This window comes from Amblyomma mixtum, chromosome 3 (genome assembly GCF_055824585.1).
Source record: "Amblyomma mixtum isolate Tamu chromosome 3, ASM5582458v1, whole genome shotgun sequence".
Classification (NCBI taxonomy): domain Eukaryota; kingdom Metazoa; phylum Arthropoda; class Arachnida; order Ixodida; family Ixodidae; genus Amblyomma; species Amblyomma mixtum.
The window spans coordinates 252,407,186-252,427,719 of NC_143014.1; the positions used below are offsets into that span (position 1 = coordinate 252,407,186).

General features: G+C 43.1%; 1 protein-coding gene, 1 long non-coding RNA gene and 1 pseudogene across 6 annotated transcripts in view; 1 reads left to right on the forward strand and 2 right to left on the reverse strand.

Annotated features, from left to right (window-relative positions):
- Positions 1-20,534, reverse strand: part of LOC149354366 (mitochondrial amidoxime-reducing component 1-like) — a 48,254-nt gene that overhangs the window by 3,491 nt on the left and 24,229 nt on the right. Inside the window, exons 12-16 of one of the 5 annotated variants that reach the window (XM_089583304.1) lie at positions 19,730-19,876; positions 19,595-19,656; positions 16,492-16,563; positions 14,181-14,289; positions 11,253-11,375 (exon numbers count right to left, since the gene is read on the reverse strand). In XM_089583304.1, coding sequence (XP_089439430.1) covers positions 14,195-14,289; positions 16,492-16,563; positions 19,595-19,656; positions 19,730-19,876 — 376 coding nt within the window. In that variant the 3' untranslated portion in view covers positions 11,253-11,375; positions 14,181-14,194. Of the gene's footprint in view, positions 1-11,209; positions 11,376-12,290; positions 12,404-14,180; positions 14,290-16,491; positions 16,564-19,594; positions 19,657-19,729; positions 19,877-20,534 lie in introns of those variants that run through there. The other 4 variants (XM_089583303.1, XM_089583305.1, XM_089583302.1 and 1 more) reach the window with 4 other exon arrangements.
- LOC149354367 (uncharacterized) lies at positions 1,948-11,199 on the reverse strand. The gene is made up of 5 exons (XR_016291316.1): positions 11,155-11,199; positions 10,267-10,322; positions 9,753-9,808; positions 7,358-7,493; positions 1,948-5,004 (listed from the first exon to the last, which is right to left on the reverse strand). It is a non-coding gene; the product is annotated as an uncharacterized LOC149354367 (long non-coding RNA).
- Positions 3,132-4,455, forward strand: LOC149354368 (uncharacterized; annotated as a pseudogene).

Below are 20,534 nucleotides of genomic sequence, written 5' to 3' on the forward strand. Positions count from 1 at the left end.
GAAATTGGTGCTCCTCAAGAAAAGAAAACAACCTACTTAACAGAATTCTTAAACTTCCACAATGCTCTCAAACTCTGCCACCAACAAAATGCTCGAAGCATAGCCTAGGGTTGACCGTCGCAGGCAATCTGCCAGCGAATCGCAACAGCGCACTGTTTTTGCCGTTCCCTATAGCTGATGGCACTCGGAACATGTTGTGTCCCGCTGCAGTGAAGTGTCTGCAGTTTGAGGCAGCGCACAACACCCGTTTTGCAGCGATGTGAGCGCCAGTTTTAAGGAGAGAAAGACCGAAACCGCACGTCTGCAAGCAATGCCCACACAAACCAAACCACAGGAACGACCCAAAAGTTCAAATTCACATGACAAAGCTGCGCCGTGACACAATGTCCATCAGGTCCAGCATTTCATGCGACGCCTAGCGACAGGCACTCGAAACAACTGAGTGAGGGTGTGAAGCAGACGGCGGCCACTTGCACAACGCAGAGAAGCACAAGGGAGCGGCCAGCGGCGAAGAAACAGAAATCTAAGTAGAGCATTGCTGTGTTCCACAGTGCATGTCGGCAAGGTGGAAAGACTGTTCAGTCTCTTTTGATAAGTTCCCTTTGTGCGAGGATGATCCGCGACACAGAGCAATGGGGATAACAAGGCTCCTTATCGGGAAACAGGTATCATCAACAATGGCTGTCTGCTCCTGCCACTTTACTCAACACGACTTCTTTTTCCTGGGTGAGTAGTGAAATGCTATTAGCATATTACAATATTAAAGTTTACTAATATTGTATTAAAGTTTGTGATTTCGATACATGCGTGCATACATGGGAGGTGCTGACTGAGAATGATTGCAATTGTGCCACTTTTAGTGGCTCTGGAGACCTTTCGACTGTGTAATGTGTTCACCGGGGCGACAACTGAGCCTCAGGTTGCATGTATCCGTTTGTAGATGTTCGGGCCAGCAGCGATCCGATCTAAACACACGGAGCCAAAGAGGCATTTTCTTTGCATAATTCTGGGCAAAGGCAATGTGCACTGCCCCATTGCTACAGTGTACTAGATTACTATACCAGTGCTGTCCGTTGTCCAAACTTGCGGTGTAATTTTGTGCGTACAGAAGTGACCAAATTTGTTTAGAGCGCTCAAGCAGTGCTGTGCGGAGTAAATGAGGTAAAATCCCAAAGCACATACCTTGCCCTCGAGCACAGCCAATAAGTTAACCGCACAGGCACAAATGCACCTTGCCCTCAGCGATATATCGGCTTTAACGTCCCTAAGCAACGCATGGACTGTAAGAGAAGGCTCCAGATTAATTCATACTTCTCTTTGACGCGGTTCTTCTATGCGCTCCCACACAATGCATGGGTGTGTTTGCATCTCGCCTCCCATCGAAATACGGCCAGGATTCGACCACGCTGCTTTGAGATCAGTAGTTGAACACCAAGGCACTGAGCCAACACGGTGGGTTGCCCCTAGCGAAGCAGCTGTGAAAGATTTAACTTAATTTGCTCTGCAACACGCCGCTCGAGTGCTCAAGTGAGCCGACCTCTGATCAAACATCTATCGTCATATAAATCCCCGTAAGGGAGCTGCTTAATTGTTGCTCAAGGGCTTCACAATCCCAAGGCAGCCTGGTAAATGCCCCCGCAAAGTCGTTTGTTCTGCGCTCGTCGCATTTGAATTGCCGCATGCGAAAAATTCGGGAACTATAAACTGTGCAGGCACAAGTTCCTTGGCCCTGGCAAAGCAGCTGCTTTAAAGCTCACTTCATTTACTACACAGCACGCTGCTCGAGCCTTCCAGAAAAGCTTGCTCACCACTGTATACTTTAAATATATGGCAAGCACAAATGGCTGTGCCAAACTCTTTATTTGCTATCTTCATTTGTATTGAACAAATTTTGCTTCAGCACTATTGACTCTAGCCCATAGGTTGGGGTAATGTGTTAATAGTATGTGGGGTTTAAAAAGGTGCACATGAGCTAGGAGGAACATCATAGGGGAGGGCTCCAAATAGTTTCTACCACATGGATAGGGGTAGCCATTTGTATTGTTTTAAGTTAGTCTCTTAAACTTGACTGAAAGTTTGTTGTTTCCATGGCCGACAGCCACTACCTCAAATCACCATTTCTTCCCCTTGAGAAAAGCCACAAGACACAAAAGTGATTGTTTTACTTCTCAGAGCTCAAGAGCCAACGAAAATGCCTGAAGAAAACAGCTATACAAACACAGAATCTTCCAAAAATTTCAACACACGATGAAGACAAGGCTGCCTGCATCAAGGAGTTGGCATCGGCTAGGCTTGCACGACATGCCCGACACTCTGCCCAGGTACCATATGTTTGTGTGGTGTATTGTTCCAAGTAAACAGTTTCACTGCACGACGGGAAACATTCTTTTTATTACTGCATATGCTCTAGGCTGAACCAGTCACACAGACCTGTTCACAGACACCCGAGAAAGCGGAGTTTTGTTCTGGCAAATCGGCTAGCACCAGCACGGTACTTACCATCCTTGATCATCAGCCTGACTACACCCACTGCAGGACGAAGGCCTCTCTCATCTTTCTCCAAATAACCCTGTCTGGCGTCAGCTGCAGCCATCTTACCCCTGCAGACTCCCTAATCTCGTCCACCCACCAGACTTTCTTGCTGCCCCCTGCTGTGCTCGCATTCTCTTGGAATCCAGTCAGTTACGCTCCTTAACGACCATCAGATTATCACGCCTTTGCATTACATGTCCTGTCCATGCTCATTGCTTCTTTCTTTTGACTAGAATATCATTAACTCGTGTTTGATCCCCGACCAACTCTGCTCTCATCCAGTCTCTTAACGCTACATTTATCATTTTGCTTCTCACACATTGTTGCGTTAAGCTCAACCTTTCTCAGTAGCCTCAGTGTTTCTGCCCCATAGCAAGTACTAGCAAGATACAACATATTCTTCTCTTGAGGAAACTGGTAAACTGCCATTCACTATCTGAGTGTACTTGCCAAATGCACTACACCTCAATCTTAATGGCATGGGCAACTTGCCATTCGTACTGTTTTACTTGTGAAGCAAATCACTTCATCTCTAGGCCAAATTTTTCTTCCAGGACTCTACTCTGACCTGGGGCTTGAGTATAGAGCACAGTTCCTCAATGGCTCTGTGCAATGAAGATGCAGAGAGTACAGTGGGTTGACATATCACTCAATACTTTTTATTGATGCAATAGCTACATGCATTAGCATGAACGCTACAACTGTCTTGTTTTCAAACGTCTTGCGTAAAGCAAAACTTGCTTTACTAAGCAATGTGATTGCCATTTTTTTTTCCCAATAGGATTTATCATGCACAACTACAGTTCCAGCACCACAAGCTCTGCAATTTATAACCAAGCACTCGGAGCAAGAAAGGGACATTGCAGGCATCCTCCTGGACTTGGGCTCACTTAAGCGTTGTACAGAAGACAAGCAGTGCAAGTGAAATCTGGAGGATTCCCAAAAACGTTTGCAGATATGATCACTGACAAAAATGTAACAACATTCACAGGGCTGCAGTCAGTAGCAGTTCTGAACGCACTCATCAAGTGCTACAAAAAACTACGCCCACTGTCTGGTCGACAGCACATGTCAGCCAGAGAGAGGACTGTTTTAATGTTGATGAAGTTAAAGCACAATATATCAACCGCCTTACTCAGGCATTTCTTTGACTCCACAATAACGACATGCAACAACATCATTGCAGAAACAGTGCAGGTATTGTCTGAAGTTCTAAAATTTGTTGTCATGCTCCCCTCGAAAGAGGAAATTGTTGAACATCTGCCAAAGCAGTTTCGTAAGGTAAGAGTTGTTGTTGACTGCACCGAGATAGCTTTGGGGCAGCCCAACTGTTTGCAGTGTGCACTGAGAGTGTATTCACACTACAAGAGGGGACTCACAGCTAAATATATGGTAGCCATCACTCCAGCTGGCATGATTGCTTATATAAGCAAAGGCTATGGGGGACACGTGTCTGATAAGGCCATATTCGAACAAAGTGGCCTGATTGATGCACTTGAGCCAATATCAGATGCAATCATGACTGATCGTGGGTTTTTAATTGACGAAATTTGCACACACTACCTCACTCTTCTTAACCCGGCTACATTCAAAAAACAAAAGAAGCAGCTGTCTAAGGGGGAAGCTCTTCAAACCCAGACAACTGCTACTGCCAGGTTGCGTGTCGAACATGCAATCCAACGGATGAAAATGTTCAAGATCCTGGCAACAAAAGGGCCGTGTAACATGGTTGGGCAGTTGGATGACATCCTCAAGGTCATTGCTGGTATAACGAACCTTTCATCCTCAATTATTGCTGCACATCATTTCCTGTGAGATACTGCAATTGTGCGTCAATTATTGTAAGTTTGTTCTATGTTAATGCTAAAGGTAACAAAATGGAACAATTGCTCTTGTTGAATAAATGTGATTGCATACAACTGATGAACTGATTTTATTTATGGTGCAAGGAACACCATGGCTGAAGCGTGGTCTGCTGGAGGCAGGGAAAGAAATAAATTTTTCTGAGCAATTCAAACACAAAAGCTTATACCCAGTGGTCACTGTTTGGTAGGATTGGGCACTGAACCTTGCACATCCTGCATACGAAGCGGATGCTCAAAGCACTGGCCACTACTGTGGTTGCATGCACAGAATTGTTTTGTACCTCTATTCTGTGTGCTCTCCGAGCTGTGCTGGAACCGGTTATCCTTTGGGTGTTCATCTCTCTTCCCTGAGTGCATACTGGGCATAAATCTGACATGTTTTGCATGCATGGCAAACCATATCCAAACAGATTTTCAGCCAGCATTTCAATAAAGGCTTGTTGAAAGATGGGGATCATTGCAAGGCATTTCTAGTGATGACGTGTTAGGCGTGACCATCAAGCATTACCAATTCCAAAATCCAAGGTAGTGCATACACATACTTCGGGCATATTCCCATGAAACAACTAGAAGCAGGTAGTTGTAGCTCGAGCATGGCTGCCTAGCTCTGCAAAAAGATGAAGAGGCATTCTTAGGCTTTATTTTAGAATGAATACAATCAAAAATGCTGAGTCCCCTAATTTCAACAGCTGTGCAGAAAGGCACTCGGTTAGAAGCAGTAAGTAATGTTTACAGTTTTCATACCACAGACAGAGCACCTGCATTATGTCCTAAGCATTAAAGGGTCCACTAACTGGTATGGTAACAGAAGAGCAAGGGAAATGGCTAAGCATGTTGGAAATTTGCCTATGCAACAAGGATGTGCACTTTCTGGTGAGGGCAAAGAGCAGGTTTACCTACGACCCATCGATGATGTTATGTAATTGCAACTTCATAGATGCAATGCCTCACTTTCGATGGAGTCTTAACACAAAGGGAGCCCTCATGCTGCAAGGTGTTGATGTGATCACGTGGTGCCTCAGTTCCTAACCCTACCCTGGAGCAGTGCGAAGCTGCCCGGGCCAGCCATAACTTGGCCGACCAGCTTCACCTGACCGGTCGGTCAACAGCAGTTTCAGTTGCCGTGGGGCTCCTAGAATAGGGGGCCTTCCCCAGCACACTGCTCAACACTGACCAAAAAATAAGTTTTACCGTCTCTCTGTGCACATTAAAGAACCCCACCTGGTCGACTCAGTGATTATGGCGCTCGGCTGCTGATCCGAAAGACTCGGGTTTGATCCCGGCAGCGGCGGGCGAATTTCGATGGAGGCGAAATTCTAGAGGCCCGTGTACTGTGCGATGTCAGTGCATGTTAAACAACCACAGGTGGTCGAAATTTCCGGAGCCCTTCACTGCGCCATCGCTCATAGCCCGAGTTGGTTTGGGACGTTAAACCCCTATAAAACATAAAGCAGCCAGTCAAAAATAATATGGAGCCCTCCAGTACGGAGTCCCTCACAGCCCACAGGTTGCTTCAGAATGTTATACCCATAAATTTCCAGTTTTTTCCCCTTGCTCTCTTTTCATCATGCTTTATGGCCCCTTTAAGCAGTGTGATAGAACATCTGACACTTAACAGCAAAGACACAAGGGACTAAATGAAACAAAAAATTTACTGTCCCACTTTCTGCAAAAGCTCGGACACTACACGTGCCTTGTAGATGTCAACAACTGAGTCTTCGAAAGATTTGAAGATCTCTTCATCATAAATCACATCTACACATGTAAACTCTAGGTGATTGCAAAAACCAAAAAAGTGCGCTTCCTTAACACCACAGATAGCCATCTGCACATTTACCTGAGTGACATATTCTAACTTTGGCCTCAGCATTTCACTACTGCTGAAAGAATTTTGCAGCTTTACAGGACACTTAATTTCCAATAGGACCTCCCTGCCCCCACAGCACTGGCAGAGAAAGGTCACCCTGCCATTGGGAGAGCAGATAATAAAAGGCAGATCAATATGCAAAATCAGGCCAGTCAGCTGCAACTCAACTCTATGGCCCTGGGCTTCCTGCCACTGCACATATGTACTGCGTGCAGCATCTTCGTTGGCACTACCAGCTCGCATGGCAGGGGTGCTTACATGGGATGTTCTGAGGATAAGGCTCAGAAATGGACCAATATCTGGTGCGGCCCTTGTGCGCAGATACGTCTTGGCACGGGTCAAGCAAGCGTGTGCAATGCTTACAGTTACAAGGCCAAGGCCCTTCCTATACTTGTGCCATGCTGGTGTAGATTGCTGACCACATGTTATACGCTCAATCTCTTCCCAGGAAGAGGCAACGGCAACCGAATAATGAAAAGAATTGTCAATAGCATAGCCTATGAAACGGAATGGGAACATATAGAGACACATGAGAAATACCGCATACTAGGAATACTTCCAGTGCATGAGCTATTTAAGTTTACTGTGTTGACCCACTACTATTATTCTAACAATTTTAAGCTATTAGTAAAGAAAGATGTATTACACCGAAAAACTAAGAAATATGTTAAACCACGAGTCTTTACGAACTATGGAAAGAAAGCCAGAAATTATTATGTACCTCAGATATTCAATGAACTAAGTGAGATACTGTACGATTTAAAATCACGAGCTGTAATGCTGAGAGAAGTAAGGAAATGGTGTTCAACTTTGTCTTGTAATGTGTGATTTTTTTTTTCCAAGTGGGAAACTTGACAAGTTTTTTTTGTTTTTTTATATTTTCTCATTTCTATACTTTGTTCGCATAGGATTGTATTACTTGTATTTACCTTGTATTATTATTTTTCCCGTTATGTGAATATTATGAATGTATATTGTTTTATATTCTAGTTTAAGGATGCAACACTGGCTGCCTGGTCTTCTAACAAGCACTATGTGCTTGGATTGACCAGTACTTCTTTTTGTACACTTTGCTATGAAATAAAGACTTCACTTCACAGTCTCCGAGCCATACACGTCACATATGTATGCCAATACGCCTTCTGCAGTCTTGCTTTCTAGGTCCGTTGCCTCTTCCTTGAGCAGCACCAGAAGCGGCAGAGGGCAGCAATGGCAGCGGGTCTTTTTGTCTGCACAAATAAGCACAATTGAATAAATAAATAATAAATAGCTACCTTAAGGGGGACACTACCCTAAACAGTGAACTTTTGAACCACTTGCTCTATATCATTGAAACTTGTGGGGCTAGTTTAAATTACTGCTGGGACCACCTCTGCCAAATTTAATTATTCTAGAATAAGTATGAAGCATGCAATCCAATCTTTGTGCCAAGGATGACTATGCTTGCTTAGGAAAACTATTGTTTGAAATATAAGTGTAATTTTTCCAATTTTTTGTGTTATCTGGCATTGGAAATGTCCAGAGCACACAACTGTGGAATTATTTTGCTTAGTTCTCCCATATTTTGAAAGAATGACGCCACATATAGAATGACATTGGATTTTCATTTTGCATCAAATCTTTTAAACTCATTTTTTAGTGTGAAGAAAGGGAAAAAATAGACAAACTGAGTGCACAGTTGTGTTCCTCATAAAATTTTGCTCCAGAAAACCTGCTACAATACCAATATTATCAAGTAATATTGAAATGATAGTTTTTCTAAGCTGACAGTTGATTGAAGAAACAGGAGATGAGAAAAATAGATTCACATGATTGCAAATCATCCCATTTTAATTGAATCACTACAATGTTCAAGACAAGCCCTCAGCTGAATAATGAAATTTGGCAGAGGTGGTCCCAGCAGTGACATTCACAGGTTTCAATGAAATGAGCAAGCGGTTCAAAGTTCACTCTTAAGGGTAGTGTCCCCCCTTAAAACAAATGTTCTTGAACATCAGAAAAGAGCAGTGGTACTAGTGAATGAACACTCACTTTCTTTTACGCATCTGTGCCTAAAAAAATAGCCAGCTACTTCCTAGAACAGTGCAATTAATCACTTCATGTCAAGCCACTGCAATCAGCACATGACGATGCAAGTAATTTCTTGCTTTAGCCACTTAATCAGCCATTGATCTATATCAGACAATACAGAGCAAGGGCACTTACCTTGGAATAAGAATCATGCCAGCACTAAGTGCTCCACAACGTACACCTCTGCACTCAACTTACTTTCCGCTCATTGACTCGTGTTCTTCTAGTGCCAATTATTCAATAATTACCTTTAGTCTAAAAAAATGTATATATATCTACATTATCCTCTATACATTCCCTTCCTTTATATTGTGCACCAAATGCAGCAGAATGAGGAAGCTTTTCTTTCACCTTGCGGAAGCTCTAAATGATTTATTGAAAGGTGTACATTTCGTAGATCAGCATGAAGCGAGTGGAGTAACATAAAAGTATTTTAATGCTAGCCAGGCTTTTTCTTATCTGTTTTTTTGCATTTGTTCTTCCAGTACCTGCAAAAAGCACATTCAGCGCATGTTCAAAAGCAGAGTCAACGCTGTGCGTGTCCTCTCTGTCTGCATCTGTGTCTTTTATGCTGTTTAAAGAAGCATATTCAGCTTTTCATGATGTCACAAAGCAAAGCACTTTTCCTAAAATGCTTCTGAGCCACAAGACAACAAATTTAAGGTAGTTCCAAGAGCTATGACATCTGTATCGCCACCTAAGCAGCTCCAAGGTGAAGACAAAAACGTACTATGAATGACGCTACATGAGCACACTACACTAAAAAATGTTCCACTGAAAGCGCTGTGCTGAGATATTGAACATGAGTGGCAAACACGTCACCATAGTTATATAAATATGCAGACTATTACAGCCCTTTTGCCTCACTGCAAGAACAGAAATTTGTTTCGCATTCAGTCACATTCCTTCTGAAATCAGCAGGCCACAATGACAAAGCGGTAGGCCTCACGATGACAGTTATAGTACGGTAGTGATTTTATGTGTTCCGTTAAGAAAACAGAAGCGATGCTACACAGACTTCACCGAAGAAGTTCTTTAGTCCAGTTACGGCATGTAAAAAAATATACGATATGAGGCTGTAAGCATGTGCTTACCATTACATGAAATGAAAGTTCCAGCTACTACACTTTTATGTGGGTACTCGGCTGCTGACCCGAAAGACGCGGGTTCGATCCCGGCCGCGGCGGTTGAATTTCTTTGGAGGAGAAATTCTGGAGGCCCGTGTACTGTGCGATGTCAGTGCACGTTAAAGAACCCCAGGTGGTCGAAATTTCCGGAGCCCTCCACTACGGCGTCTCTCATAGCCTTAGTCGCTTTGGGACGTTAAACCCAATAAACTAAACTAAACTAAACTTTTATGTGGGCAGCTTATTGCATATTTATCCTAGAAATTAGTACTCCATCTCGCCGATACTCACTGCTTATTCTTTGAACAGGCATTGAAGAGTACAGCTTTCCTGGCTGCTTGTGTTTTCTGCACAAGAATCCAAAACAGTATTGTTGAACACTTGGCAATAATGAAGTGCACCTCACTATGAAAAGAAGTTCTTTAGTCCAGTTACGGCATGTAAAAAAATATACGATATGAGGCTGTAAGCATGTGCTTACCATTACATGAAATGAAAGTTCCAGCTACTACACTTTTATGTGGGTACTCGGCTGCTGACCCGAAAGACGCGGGTTCGATCCCGGCCGCGGCGGTTGAATTTCTTTGGAGGAGAAATTCTGGAGGCCCGTGTACTGTGCGATGTCAGTGCACGTTAAAGAACCCCAGGTGGTCGAAATTTCCGGAGCCCTCCACTACGGCGTCTCTCATAGCCTTAGTCGCTTTGGGACGTTAAACCCAATAAACTAAACTAAACTAAACTTTTATGTGGGCAGCTTATTGCATATTTATCCTAGAAATTAGTACTCCATCTCGCCGATACTCACTGCTTATTCTTTGAACAGGCATTGAAGAGTACAGCTTTCCTGGCTGCTTGTGTTTTCTGCACAAGAATCCAAAACAGTATTGTTGAACACTTGGCAATAATGAAGTGCACCTCACTATGAACTAGACTTCAGTGTAGAAGTAGACATATCTTTCTGCTTTTTTGGTCAATTCACATAATTTTCTTGACTACCACGCCAACGTCACAGAATATGATTAATCATGGTGCATAAGCATTATACATACAGTGCAAAGCAGTTGCAACACCTTGGGCCATCTGTGTCTTCACTTGTCTATGGTCATGACATTCTGTTATCTGTAAGCATGCTAAACCAAGCTGCCTGTATACTTCTTTTATTGCTCACAGTAACATCTGTGCAGAACCTTAGTGGTGCATTTTACATTGAGTGGAATGTTAGGATCTGCCTAACCAAAGTAGCACGACCGCAAAGGAAGGTTGTGCAATTTTTTTGAAACTGGGCAGCTGCAGTCGATGCAGTCAGAGGAAATAAACCTACTCGGCCTTATGGGCTGCCCAAATCATTTATTTCACTGTCAAGCATCATTACATTATGGCAGTTGAGTACTGCTGTTGCCTTACTCTCAATTTATATCAGAAATGTTTACTTATGAAAAACCACGACTGTTGTGTAAAGCTGCAAAGGCAAATGAAACATACACTGAAACCTCAGTAGAGACTCAGCAGAGCAATGCGCAATGCACAGAAGGAGCCACACTTAAAGGAGATGAAGAAATTAACCAAAAACTCCATACACAAATAATCATAACTTCGAAAACATCATGAAGGGATAAGTCATTCACGTTTCCTTAAATGCAGCCTTCTGAATCCACCAACACTACAAAATAAACTATATGCACGTAGCATTTACCTGTGGAATGCCAATGCCAAGTTGGGTGCACTGCTGCAGAGTAATGCAGCCATGCTCTCACGATCATTGATTGGAAGCAGATGTGCAGGAGTGGGCAGTTTTGTGTGGCAAAATTTCCACAGCGGCCCTGGTGCATACTTCTCTTGCACGTCCTTTTTTTTTGTTGCCCATGCACATTCCACATCTGTGCAGCTCAGCACCAGCAATGCCCGGAGCCCCACCTTAAAAAAAAGATTTTGAATGAGTCAGAAGATTTACTAATTTTTGACAACAGTTAAAGTTCACATTATTCAAGCAGCCAGAATACATAAAACACGCTCTTAAAGCAACATCAGGCTCACGCTGCTGATAATGAGACAGATATCTGTACAAAATTAATAGGATATTAGCTAGACAGAAGTAAAGGCCCAGTGCATACTGATAAACTTCTTGCAGCCATGCTACAACAACAAAACTTGAACATATGGCTGCTCTAAATGTGTGCATGCAAACTTCCAGCCACTGGTTTTCCCTGGTAAGGATCAGAGTGTGAGCATATAAATGTAGTCGCTTGTTTCGCTTATTTCTAGAAAAAAACGCATTGCCTTTGATAGGCGTGGTTTCGCTCAACCGCCAATCTGCCGAGGAGAGCGGGCGACTGTCCGCCGACCTGAAAAACCATCACACTACAAAGAAAACTGGTCGTTTGTTCTCGTTTGTTCTATCCGACAGGCCGCGGTGTGCCAGGAACGGGATCTGCCGGTCATATCACTGACCATATTCTATTGTGCCTAGGCAATTTCAAGATCAGCTTATGGCTTACTGAACCTTTACAAACCTGAGGGGAAATAAACTGTATATCAATGCACAAATGCTTTTAAAATGCTCTGTACACCCCTGCCACTACAGGCTATTCGATATTGTCTCGGCGAACAAGCCAAGCAAGTGCAACCAACAGCTTTATGAAAGGGAGGACAATTTCGCGCGCCGGAATGTGCAATTGGCGCAGTCTAGTGACTTCACCTTTTCAAACCATTCACCTCTTTCATACCAGCGAGACAGCTCGACATACATGGCACTAGACGAACAGTAAGTTGTGCTTTCCTACACCGATGTTTTACACCAGCTGATGAAAAGAAAAAGAGCGTTCTACTTACCTGGACAGGTGGATGAGGACAGAAGCAATCTGCTTGCATTTTGCTGAAAGTCCTTGAAAAACAGCTGTCACCTTCACTGATAACTCATGCAGGCCCGAACCCATGCCGGACGACTGTATGCACAGAGCGACAATATCTGTGTTGCTATCAATTTTGTTTTTTGTGCCAATTAAGATGATATGTCCTGTGCTGAGGACTCGTTCGCTCTCAACGAAACAACGGGAGGTTACGTTGCAATTCAAGAACCCCACTACAGTCCCTAAAGACAAATTTTGCGTGACCCTCCCTTGATCCGCCATTGCTGCAGTGTTGCCAGATTTCGCCGTGCTACTTCGGCGCCCCCTGCAGGTCACCTGACTTGCGAATAACATTTGACTTTTCAAAGAAGTTCGGTATGAAAGACGCAATAACTTTCTCAAGTCCTTCAGAAAACACCGGAAGTACCGATATAGGCCTGTAGTTTATCAGCAGGTTTTTGTCACCACTTTTATTGCCTACAGAAATTCTTGCATATTTCATCTGGTCGGGAAGAACTGTTTGCAAACACAGGTTAAAAATGGGCTAGTGCTGATGAGGTGACAGGTATGACATATTTAACTACTTAATTTCAAGATTATCAATGTCTAACAATTTACTGTTTTTAGCAAAGTGATTAATAAAGTGATTTGCTAGCTCATGGCCATTTGCAGTGATCAGCAGAACCGGCCTAATGCTACCTTGACCAAAAACGTTACTGAGAGCTTTCCAGGCTGTATCAGGTTGCTGTTTTTAACGCTGCCGAAAAGCTATTCATAGTAACAAACCTTGGCTCTTCTTAGGTCTGCGTTTAAGCGATTTCTTGCCTTTTTAAACTGCCGCAGTGATTCCTCACAGCGAGTGCACAAGAAAATGTGGTAAAGACTAGCTTTAGCATTTATCATTCTGATATGGTCATAGTTCACCCAAGGCTTTAATTTTTTCTTACCTTAGTTGCTTTAAATGGAACGCACTTGAAGTAAGTGGACACAAACTGTATAAAGAATGCATTGTATGCATCATTTGCAGTGTTTATTTAAGAATTGGCAAGGAGTTTTGTGCCATTATTTTTTCTCTCCACGCCCAAAATTATCGGAGTTGATGCACACATTTTACATGCAAAAGTGGCTGCTCATGGCGACACCTGTATGCCATTTTTACAGCAAAAGCTGTAATAGCTTTCCCTCAAAACCAAGAAAGCCTAAACCCTCAATTCATTTTCTGAAAAAGAAAGGCGCATAACTGCCTTAATTTGCAGGTGGAAACCACTGCCACCTCACAGCGTGCTTGAGGTACACTGACCCAGTGAGCCAAATATGCGCCTTTCTTTCCTTATGCAGGGTTTAGGCAGCGAATAAGATAGCAGTGGGAACTAGACTATTTGCTTCATGCAAGCGGGCCCTGGAGTCCGTGAGGTGTGCAAGCGTAAGAAGGTAGAGTACGCACGTAAGCGTACTGATGCCAAAATAGGCCTGTGAGAAGCCTACACAGGCAGTCACCGGTAAAACGTCAAAATGGGCCTGCCACTCCAGACCTCTTGGGCACTAAAATGCCAATCAGCTTTCGCTGACTAATGTGCTAAGCCAGCAAACTTAGATATAATAATTTTTCGGTCTTTTCCAGCTTATAAGACCTCCATTTTCGGTGACAGCTGTCACTTTGTACTGAGAATGAGGCACCCCATCGATAGAGGCCAACTTCTATTTGTCCTCAGTGTCCCTTTAACATTGAGAGCTTTCAAACAGGTAACATCTCACCAAACACCCACTGAGCAAAGCTGCTGTTCACTACTGTAACAGTCGCAGCTTCTACAGCAATGGGCACGAGAACAAAAATTTACTTCACAAAAGTGGCTTTGGCGATACCACTGCGTACCATGTCTCCAACAGTTATGCGGCCGTGTGTGACATAATAGGTACTGATGCCAAATAAGGGCTGTGATGTGTACTCTTTGAACCCATCCTCTGACTTGTCCGCTCAGTACCTGCCAGGCACAAAGAAAGCGAAATGTAGTAGAACCACAAATAATGAATACTTTACTTCATTAGAACATGTAAAGCATTAAGAAAAGCATTTACAATCAAAATAGTCTACATAAAAGTAATATTAAATGAAGTTTTATGCACTGAAGCTGCATTCAAGCTATCAGGCACCCTGTATTAGAGAGTTCTCGATTAGTTTCAATCACGTGGGGTTAAATATGCGCTGAAATTCAGTAAAGAGCTGTTTCTGACTTCACAGAAACACTACTGTTGCAGCTGGGAATTTAATGCTCATAAAAATTAATAGTGGACATTTAACGCATAAACGCGTGTAAGGGCCACACCCGTGTATGGGCCGCACCCCGTTTTCCCGAAGGAAACGCTTAAAAAAAATAAATCCGTGTAAGGGCCACATTTGAACTTTCCATGACCCAGGTGGGAATAGCCACCCAGGTGGGAATAGCATGCGCCGTGGCCTCCACGATCGGCTCCAGCTGCGAGCAACGGTGCGCTTGATTGCGGAGGCCACGCATGCACCACAGCCTCTGAGGCCATGCATGCACACAGGAGCTTCTGAGTGCCGTCCATGGATGGCGCCCGAGGTTGTAGTCACCATCATCGCCAACTTTTTCCTTTGCCACGACCTTCCGCTATCCTCATCTGCATCAGTATCGCCAGCTCCAGCCTTTTGTTGCTTTTGTGGTGTGTTCGCCGTAGTTGTAGCGGTTGTGGCTTCCATGTGCTGCTGCCGAGCATAGCAGTTTTAGCACGATGGGCAAGCACCGCAAAAGCTGCATGGCTGGGAGTTAGTTCTCGAACATGACAAACGCCCGGCGGGCAGGAAATTCGACGTAGTCGAGGAGTGCATCTGATGATAGTGCAACCAAAAGGATTCAATGAGAAACACAAGCTGAAAAAGCATGCTTTCCGAGGCAAGCCGTGCAAGTTTCCTGAACTAGAAGAGCTGCTATGCTATGTGATGGAAGTGCGAAACAACGGCTACACGTTGACAGTGGATATGCTGCACGGCTTCTTTTGGTATGAGCGTGCACCAGAGCACAGCACCAGCTCAGAGTTGAAATACTCCGCGAGTGACGATTCAACGCAGAATAAATGCCGCTCATTGCCTGATTGGCATCTTCTTACTTTTAAAAAAAAAAATTTCACACATTGCATGTATGGGCCGCACCCCGAAAATTGGCCCTAGAATCAGGAAAAAAAAGTGCAGCCCTTACACACGTTTATACGTTAATCAAGTTAGTTTTTTTATTTCACTTATTTTATTCTTATTTTTTTATAGCCCCTACATCAGTGATGTGATTGGCTGAAGCCATTTTGGAGCAGCTTTTTGGAGCAGCCAAAAGGGAATTTTGGAGCAGGGAAAGAAGCTTTTGGAGCAGCTCAAGGCTCATTGCCAAGTGAAAAAATTGACTTTGCGAGAAGTAAAATAGTAAAATAAGGAGGAAACCTTTGGGAACAAAAAGGTGCTGTTCAATAGGATGTCAGGGGCATTTCGATGCGAGCAAAATGCAAAAACACCCGTGTACTCAGATTTAGGTGCATATTAAAGAACCCCAGGTGGTCCAATTCTGGAGTCCCCCACTACGGCGTGCCTCATAATCAGATCGTGGTTTTGGCAATAATTTAATTAAATTAGAGGCAATTGTGAAAGATGATATGTTGGCCCAAATAACTAATTTTAGAACTTCAGTGTCATGTAATCTTTTATGCAACCAAGTATAGATCAGCCCTGTGTTATAGCCGCCAAGCCCCTATAGGACAGCAGTTATAAATGGACAACAAGGAATTCACTGGAACTTTTATTTAAAAATGACTAGAATACGCGTTTGAACGTGAAAATACGCGTTTGGCGCAGCTTTGGCGCAGAATAACAAAAATGTAGCAGGATGTAGCAGGTTTTGCCTTTTGGCGCACATCGGCGCAATTGGCGCAGCTATCACATCACTGCTACATGGGGCTGTAGTATTTTCAAATAAATAAATAAATAAGCACACTGAAGACAAGTACAGCAGAAGGGCGGAGAAGTGCCAGTGTGTGTTTCGTCCTTTCTGTTGTCCCGGTCATCCGGCACTGACTTAAAAGTAAAAAATAAAAATGAACCTATAAGCTCATTCAAAGTCGAATAATTCCACAGGCACTAAGTTACCATGGTAGGTTAGCTACGCAAAGAATGGTAGGCTTACTTCTGCAAGGTGACCAAGGGTTCCTTGTCAGTCCTGATGCCTGCATCTTGGTCCACGGTCGTGACGAGGCACCTGTCACACAGTCACCAGTTTGATAGTGAAAGATCTCTTAAGCAAACAGTGCGCATAGCAAGAATGAGAATTTAACTACACACAATTAGTTGGCGAGCTTACATGCTAATGTACAAGTTGCAAGCTCTTCTTCAGGCTGTGGTACAAAAGAAAGCGAGCTGCTGATAACAGAAGGGCAGATGGACACAGCTGTCTTTACACAAGAATGGTAACTGTATTCCCACAAGTGAAACGTTGTGGTAACATGAAAAAATGCCCCCATACAAAGGATTTGTAAGGTTGTCATGTGTGGGTGCATTCATCTGTTATGTGTTTTGCCCTTATTTTCTTGAAATGACATCTGAGCCACATTGCCGCGATGCCATACATCTCCAGAGAGAATGTTTGTTCATCGTTTCGCTATAAGGCCCAGATGCTTTGGCGGGCCAGCACCGACTGAATGTATACCTTAGAACTGTGAGAACACGGCCTCTGAGAGCCTGGCAGAGTTGCTCTAAGAACTGCTTCTTGGAGGTACAGTGGGTGACGACTATGAACAACAGGCAGGTGGGCAGTTGAGGCCGGAGCTCGGGAGCTGATGCATAATCTCCAGCGTACTTACTTAGGATGACTGATGGACTATCTCAAATCTAACGTGCAGCCCAGTTCAAGTTTTCTATTCTTTGTTGCCACAATCCTTCTCAACTGTACTGCACCTTCTTCAGTGAATAAGTGATTCATTAAATCAGTTCATTTCCTCAATATAATCCAGTGTAATCGAGTAATTAGTGTAATTGGCAAAGTGAGGAGATGGGTCCTACCAATTAAAAGAAAGAATAAACAACCATCACCCTTACCGCTAAAGAGAAGAAAAAATTTTTTCACTCAAATCAACCTTATCTTTATGGAAAAAAGACTCCATGCTACAAAATGTGCTGAACAGTTAAATAGCATTTTTGCAATGTGAGAATCTTTCCAATTTTGATGACTCATTCAGCAGGAGCTAAAGCACTTCCAGAGCAAGCTCTTATGCATAATTTATGAAGAGAAAGAATACAGGTATAATGTTTAGTCCTCTTGAGAAGTTAACCTAATCATCAATTTACAATGTGGATTAAATTGTACACAATCTGTCTTCAATTAAAAAGAAGTAAAATACAGATGATATGCATTTATTTAATATCACCTAGGTCTCTCTCTACTTAATGTGAGTGCATTCCGAACTACTGATTAGGGCCAATTTTTTTTTCTGTGCAAAACTGCAAACTCACAATTTCTTTTATCAAAGTAGAGAGGCCTCTACAGGCAGACCGTACGCTCTCTTCTAACCACATCATCCAGCCCCCTTCAAGGACAACTAAGGAGACAAAGCAACAGAAGTCAGGTTGGGAAGACTCTGGAGGACTGAAGGAGAAATACCAAGGAGGGAAGGATGGCACATAACATATTTAGGGCCCTTCGTTTTTGGGTTTTATTTTTCCGGAAATAGGGAGGTAAAAATCAGGCGACATTTTTCGAGCTCAATTTCGGGTGAAAACTGGGTTATTTAGAAAAAATCTCAATAGTTAGTGGTTTTTATGACCATTTTTTACAGCAAACGACAGTTTTAATATACTAATTGTTTTTCTGCTGGATATAAAATGCACCCTTTTTGTGTATTTTATAAAGAACAGGAAAATTGCATGTTGTACCAAAGAACTGTTTATGAATAAAGATTATTTTTTCTAATGTCTACAAATACTTTGTCGCATATATTGCCAGTCTCCTACGAACCACTACCACATCTGAGCAAGACCGCGCCTGCCTTCATTAGTAGAGTGAGAAAACATTCAACACTTAGCGACAATTTTAAATGCGCAAAGTCCTTGGATTAAGGTGTCGTTGACAGTGACTGCAATAAGGCTTCTTGTCGCTAGCCATGTATTTTCCTCTCACATTTAAAACGCCCTTTTAGAACTTAACCTCAAATTCATTAGCTTCATGAAAGCAAACATTTACAAAGGTTTAAGATGCCTAGTTGACCAAAGACACTTCACTGAAATAAGTAAGCACTGCATATCCACAATTTTTTTTTTTGCGGCGTCTTCAGTTTTGCGAACTGCAAAAACCGTTGTCACCTAGGAGGCTCATTTTATGGGAGAAATTTTTATGAACTATGTTTGGGGTGCAAGAATCGGGTAAAACCAGGTTTCACCTGTGAACAAAGGGCCCCAAGTATATCTTCTTCCTGCTAAAACAGTTCAGCCTCACAGGTGCTGCACCAGCTTACCAGCAGCTGGATTCACAAAGCTATTTGCTCATAACAGTGGCGGGTCCAGTAGCAGGTGCAAGCTCAGTCTTGCACAATGCTGCACCATTTCTGAGCGAGAGCAGTGGTGATGAGAATAGCAGAGCCCAAGAAGTGCAACAGACCACTGGTGATGTGGAAGTTGTGCTTCAGCTGGAACAATGCTTCCTTACGCATGAAGGCAATGGTGGCCAAGCTTTGAAGAGGGCATTAGTGTTGCAAATCTATTTTTACAGTGCCAGCCTCCCTGTGTGGGTACAAGCTCTCATCACAAAAAATTGCAATAAATACATTTTTAATCTGCTTCAAAATTTGAGCACCCACTGCAACTGAAGGCTGGACATTCAAACAAATTTTGCCTGCTATATTTAGGTAGTAGCAATAGTAGTTGGTCGCACAAGCCAAATTAGATTTAGCAACTTTTGCTTCACATTAAAAATTTGTTACCTTTTTTTTCAAACAAACTGACTGAAAAATGTCAGCCATGCTTGACGGCTTTCTGTGACGTAACCACTAACAATACTATTATGAGCCACATTTTGCACTTTAGAAGCAGATATCATACCGTGAATGCAGACAGCATTTCAGATTCTCAGAGCATAAATTGGTTTTACTAAGATGTGTTAGACTGACTGATGTACAATTCTTGCAGGATAGGTTCAGTACACATTGCTGGATTAATGGAAGTATTACGCCTATGATGTGGTGACCCAGCAATTCCCCCACACACACTAACAGAAAAAGCAGTGAGAAGGGACATACTACCTTGTTGTGCGATGTGAAAAGGCCATGTCTGCATCAGCAATCCTCCTGCGCTCCCAGTGGTCCTAAACATAGCAGAGCTGTTCAGTCTCCTCACAGCCATGTCAAGGACTCAGCAAGCCATGTGTACTCATTCACCTCTGCATAAGCTTCACACCCATCAATAAAGAGGGCTGGTCGAAAATTGCGCCGGCCGATGTTGCTGCCTGGAAGAAGCCTTGGCAGGAGCTCTTCAAGAGATGCCTTTGAGAGGACGTGGAATGCTGACTCGTCGTGGCAGGCAACCTGAAATACATTCCATAGAAACTACATGATGTGTGCACAAGGTTCTTGCATGAAAGAGTTCCATTTCTTTTTCACCCTTATTATCACAGAGATAGGACGAGCGAAAGAACACTGAGGAAATACATAAGAGATTCTAAACAACAGCTTGGCTTTTCTAGCCATTTTCTCACACGAAAGCAGTTCTTTTTAGATCATTACATTAAATTAGGAGAACACATGCCAAAATGTTGCTAAGAGAAGTTAGTGGCTTCACCTTTGGCCAAGAACATGCTTGAAACTATTTCTGTCATGTAAGATGCCAATACGACTATGCATACAAAAAAAATAAAAAACTGGAGAAGTGTAAATACAATAGACGGCCTACAAATGTCTCTTGGTAAAAATTTTGCAGCAGTAGTATGGTTGTATCATCCAATAAATGCACTTCTGCAGAAATTTTTTTCTATTCAGTAATAGCACAGTTACAGGTCACACAATCAAGCAATTTCTTCATGCTTTTTGCAGTCGCATTCTTTCCAAGACATTTCTCGCACATGTCAAGCAACTAGCCTATGCCAGATATTTTCACCTTCTCCTCCTCTTGACGAACAAAATGAAGCTGCCTCGAAGGCCTGTGTCATATGCCCATGTTGTGCCAGGGGCATGTTCCTACCTAGTG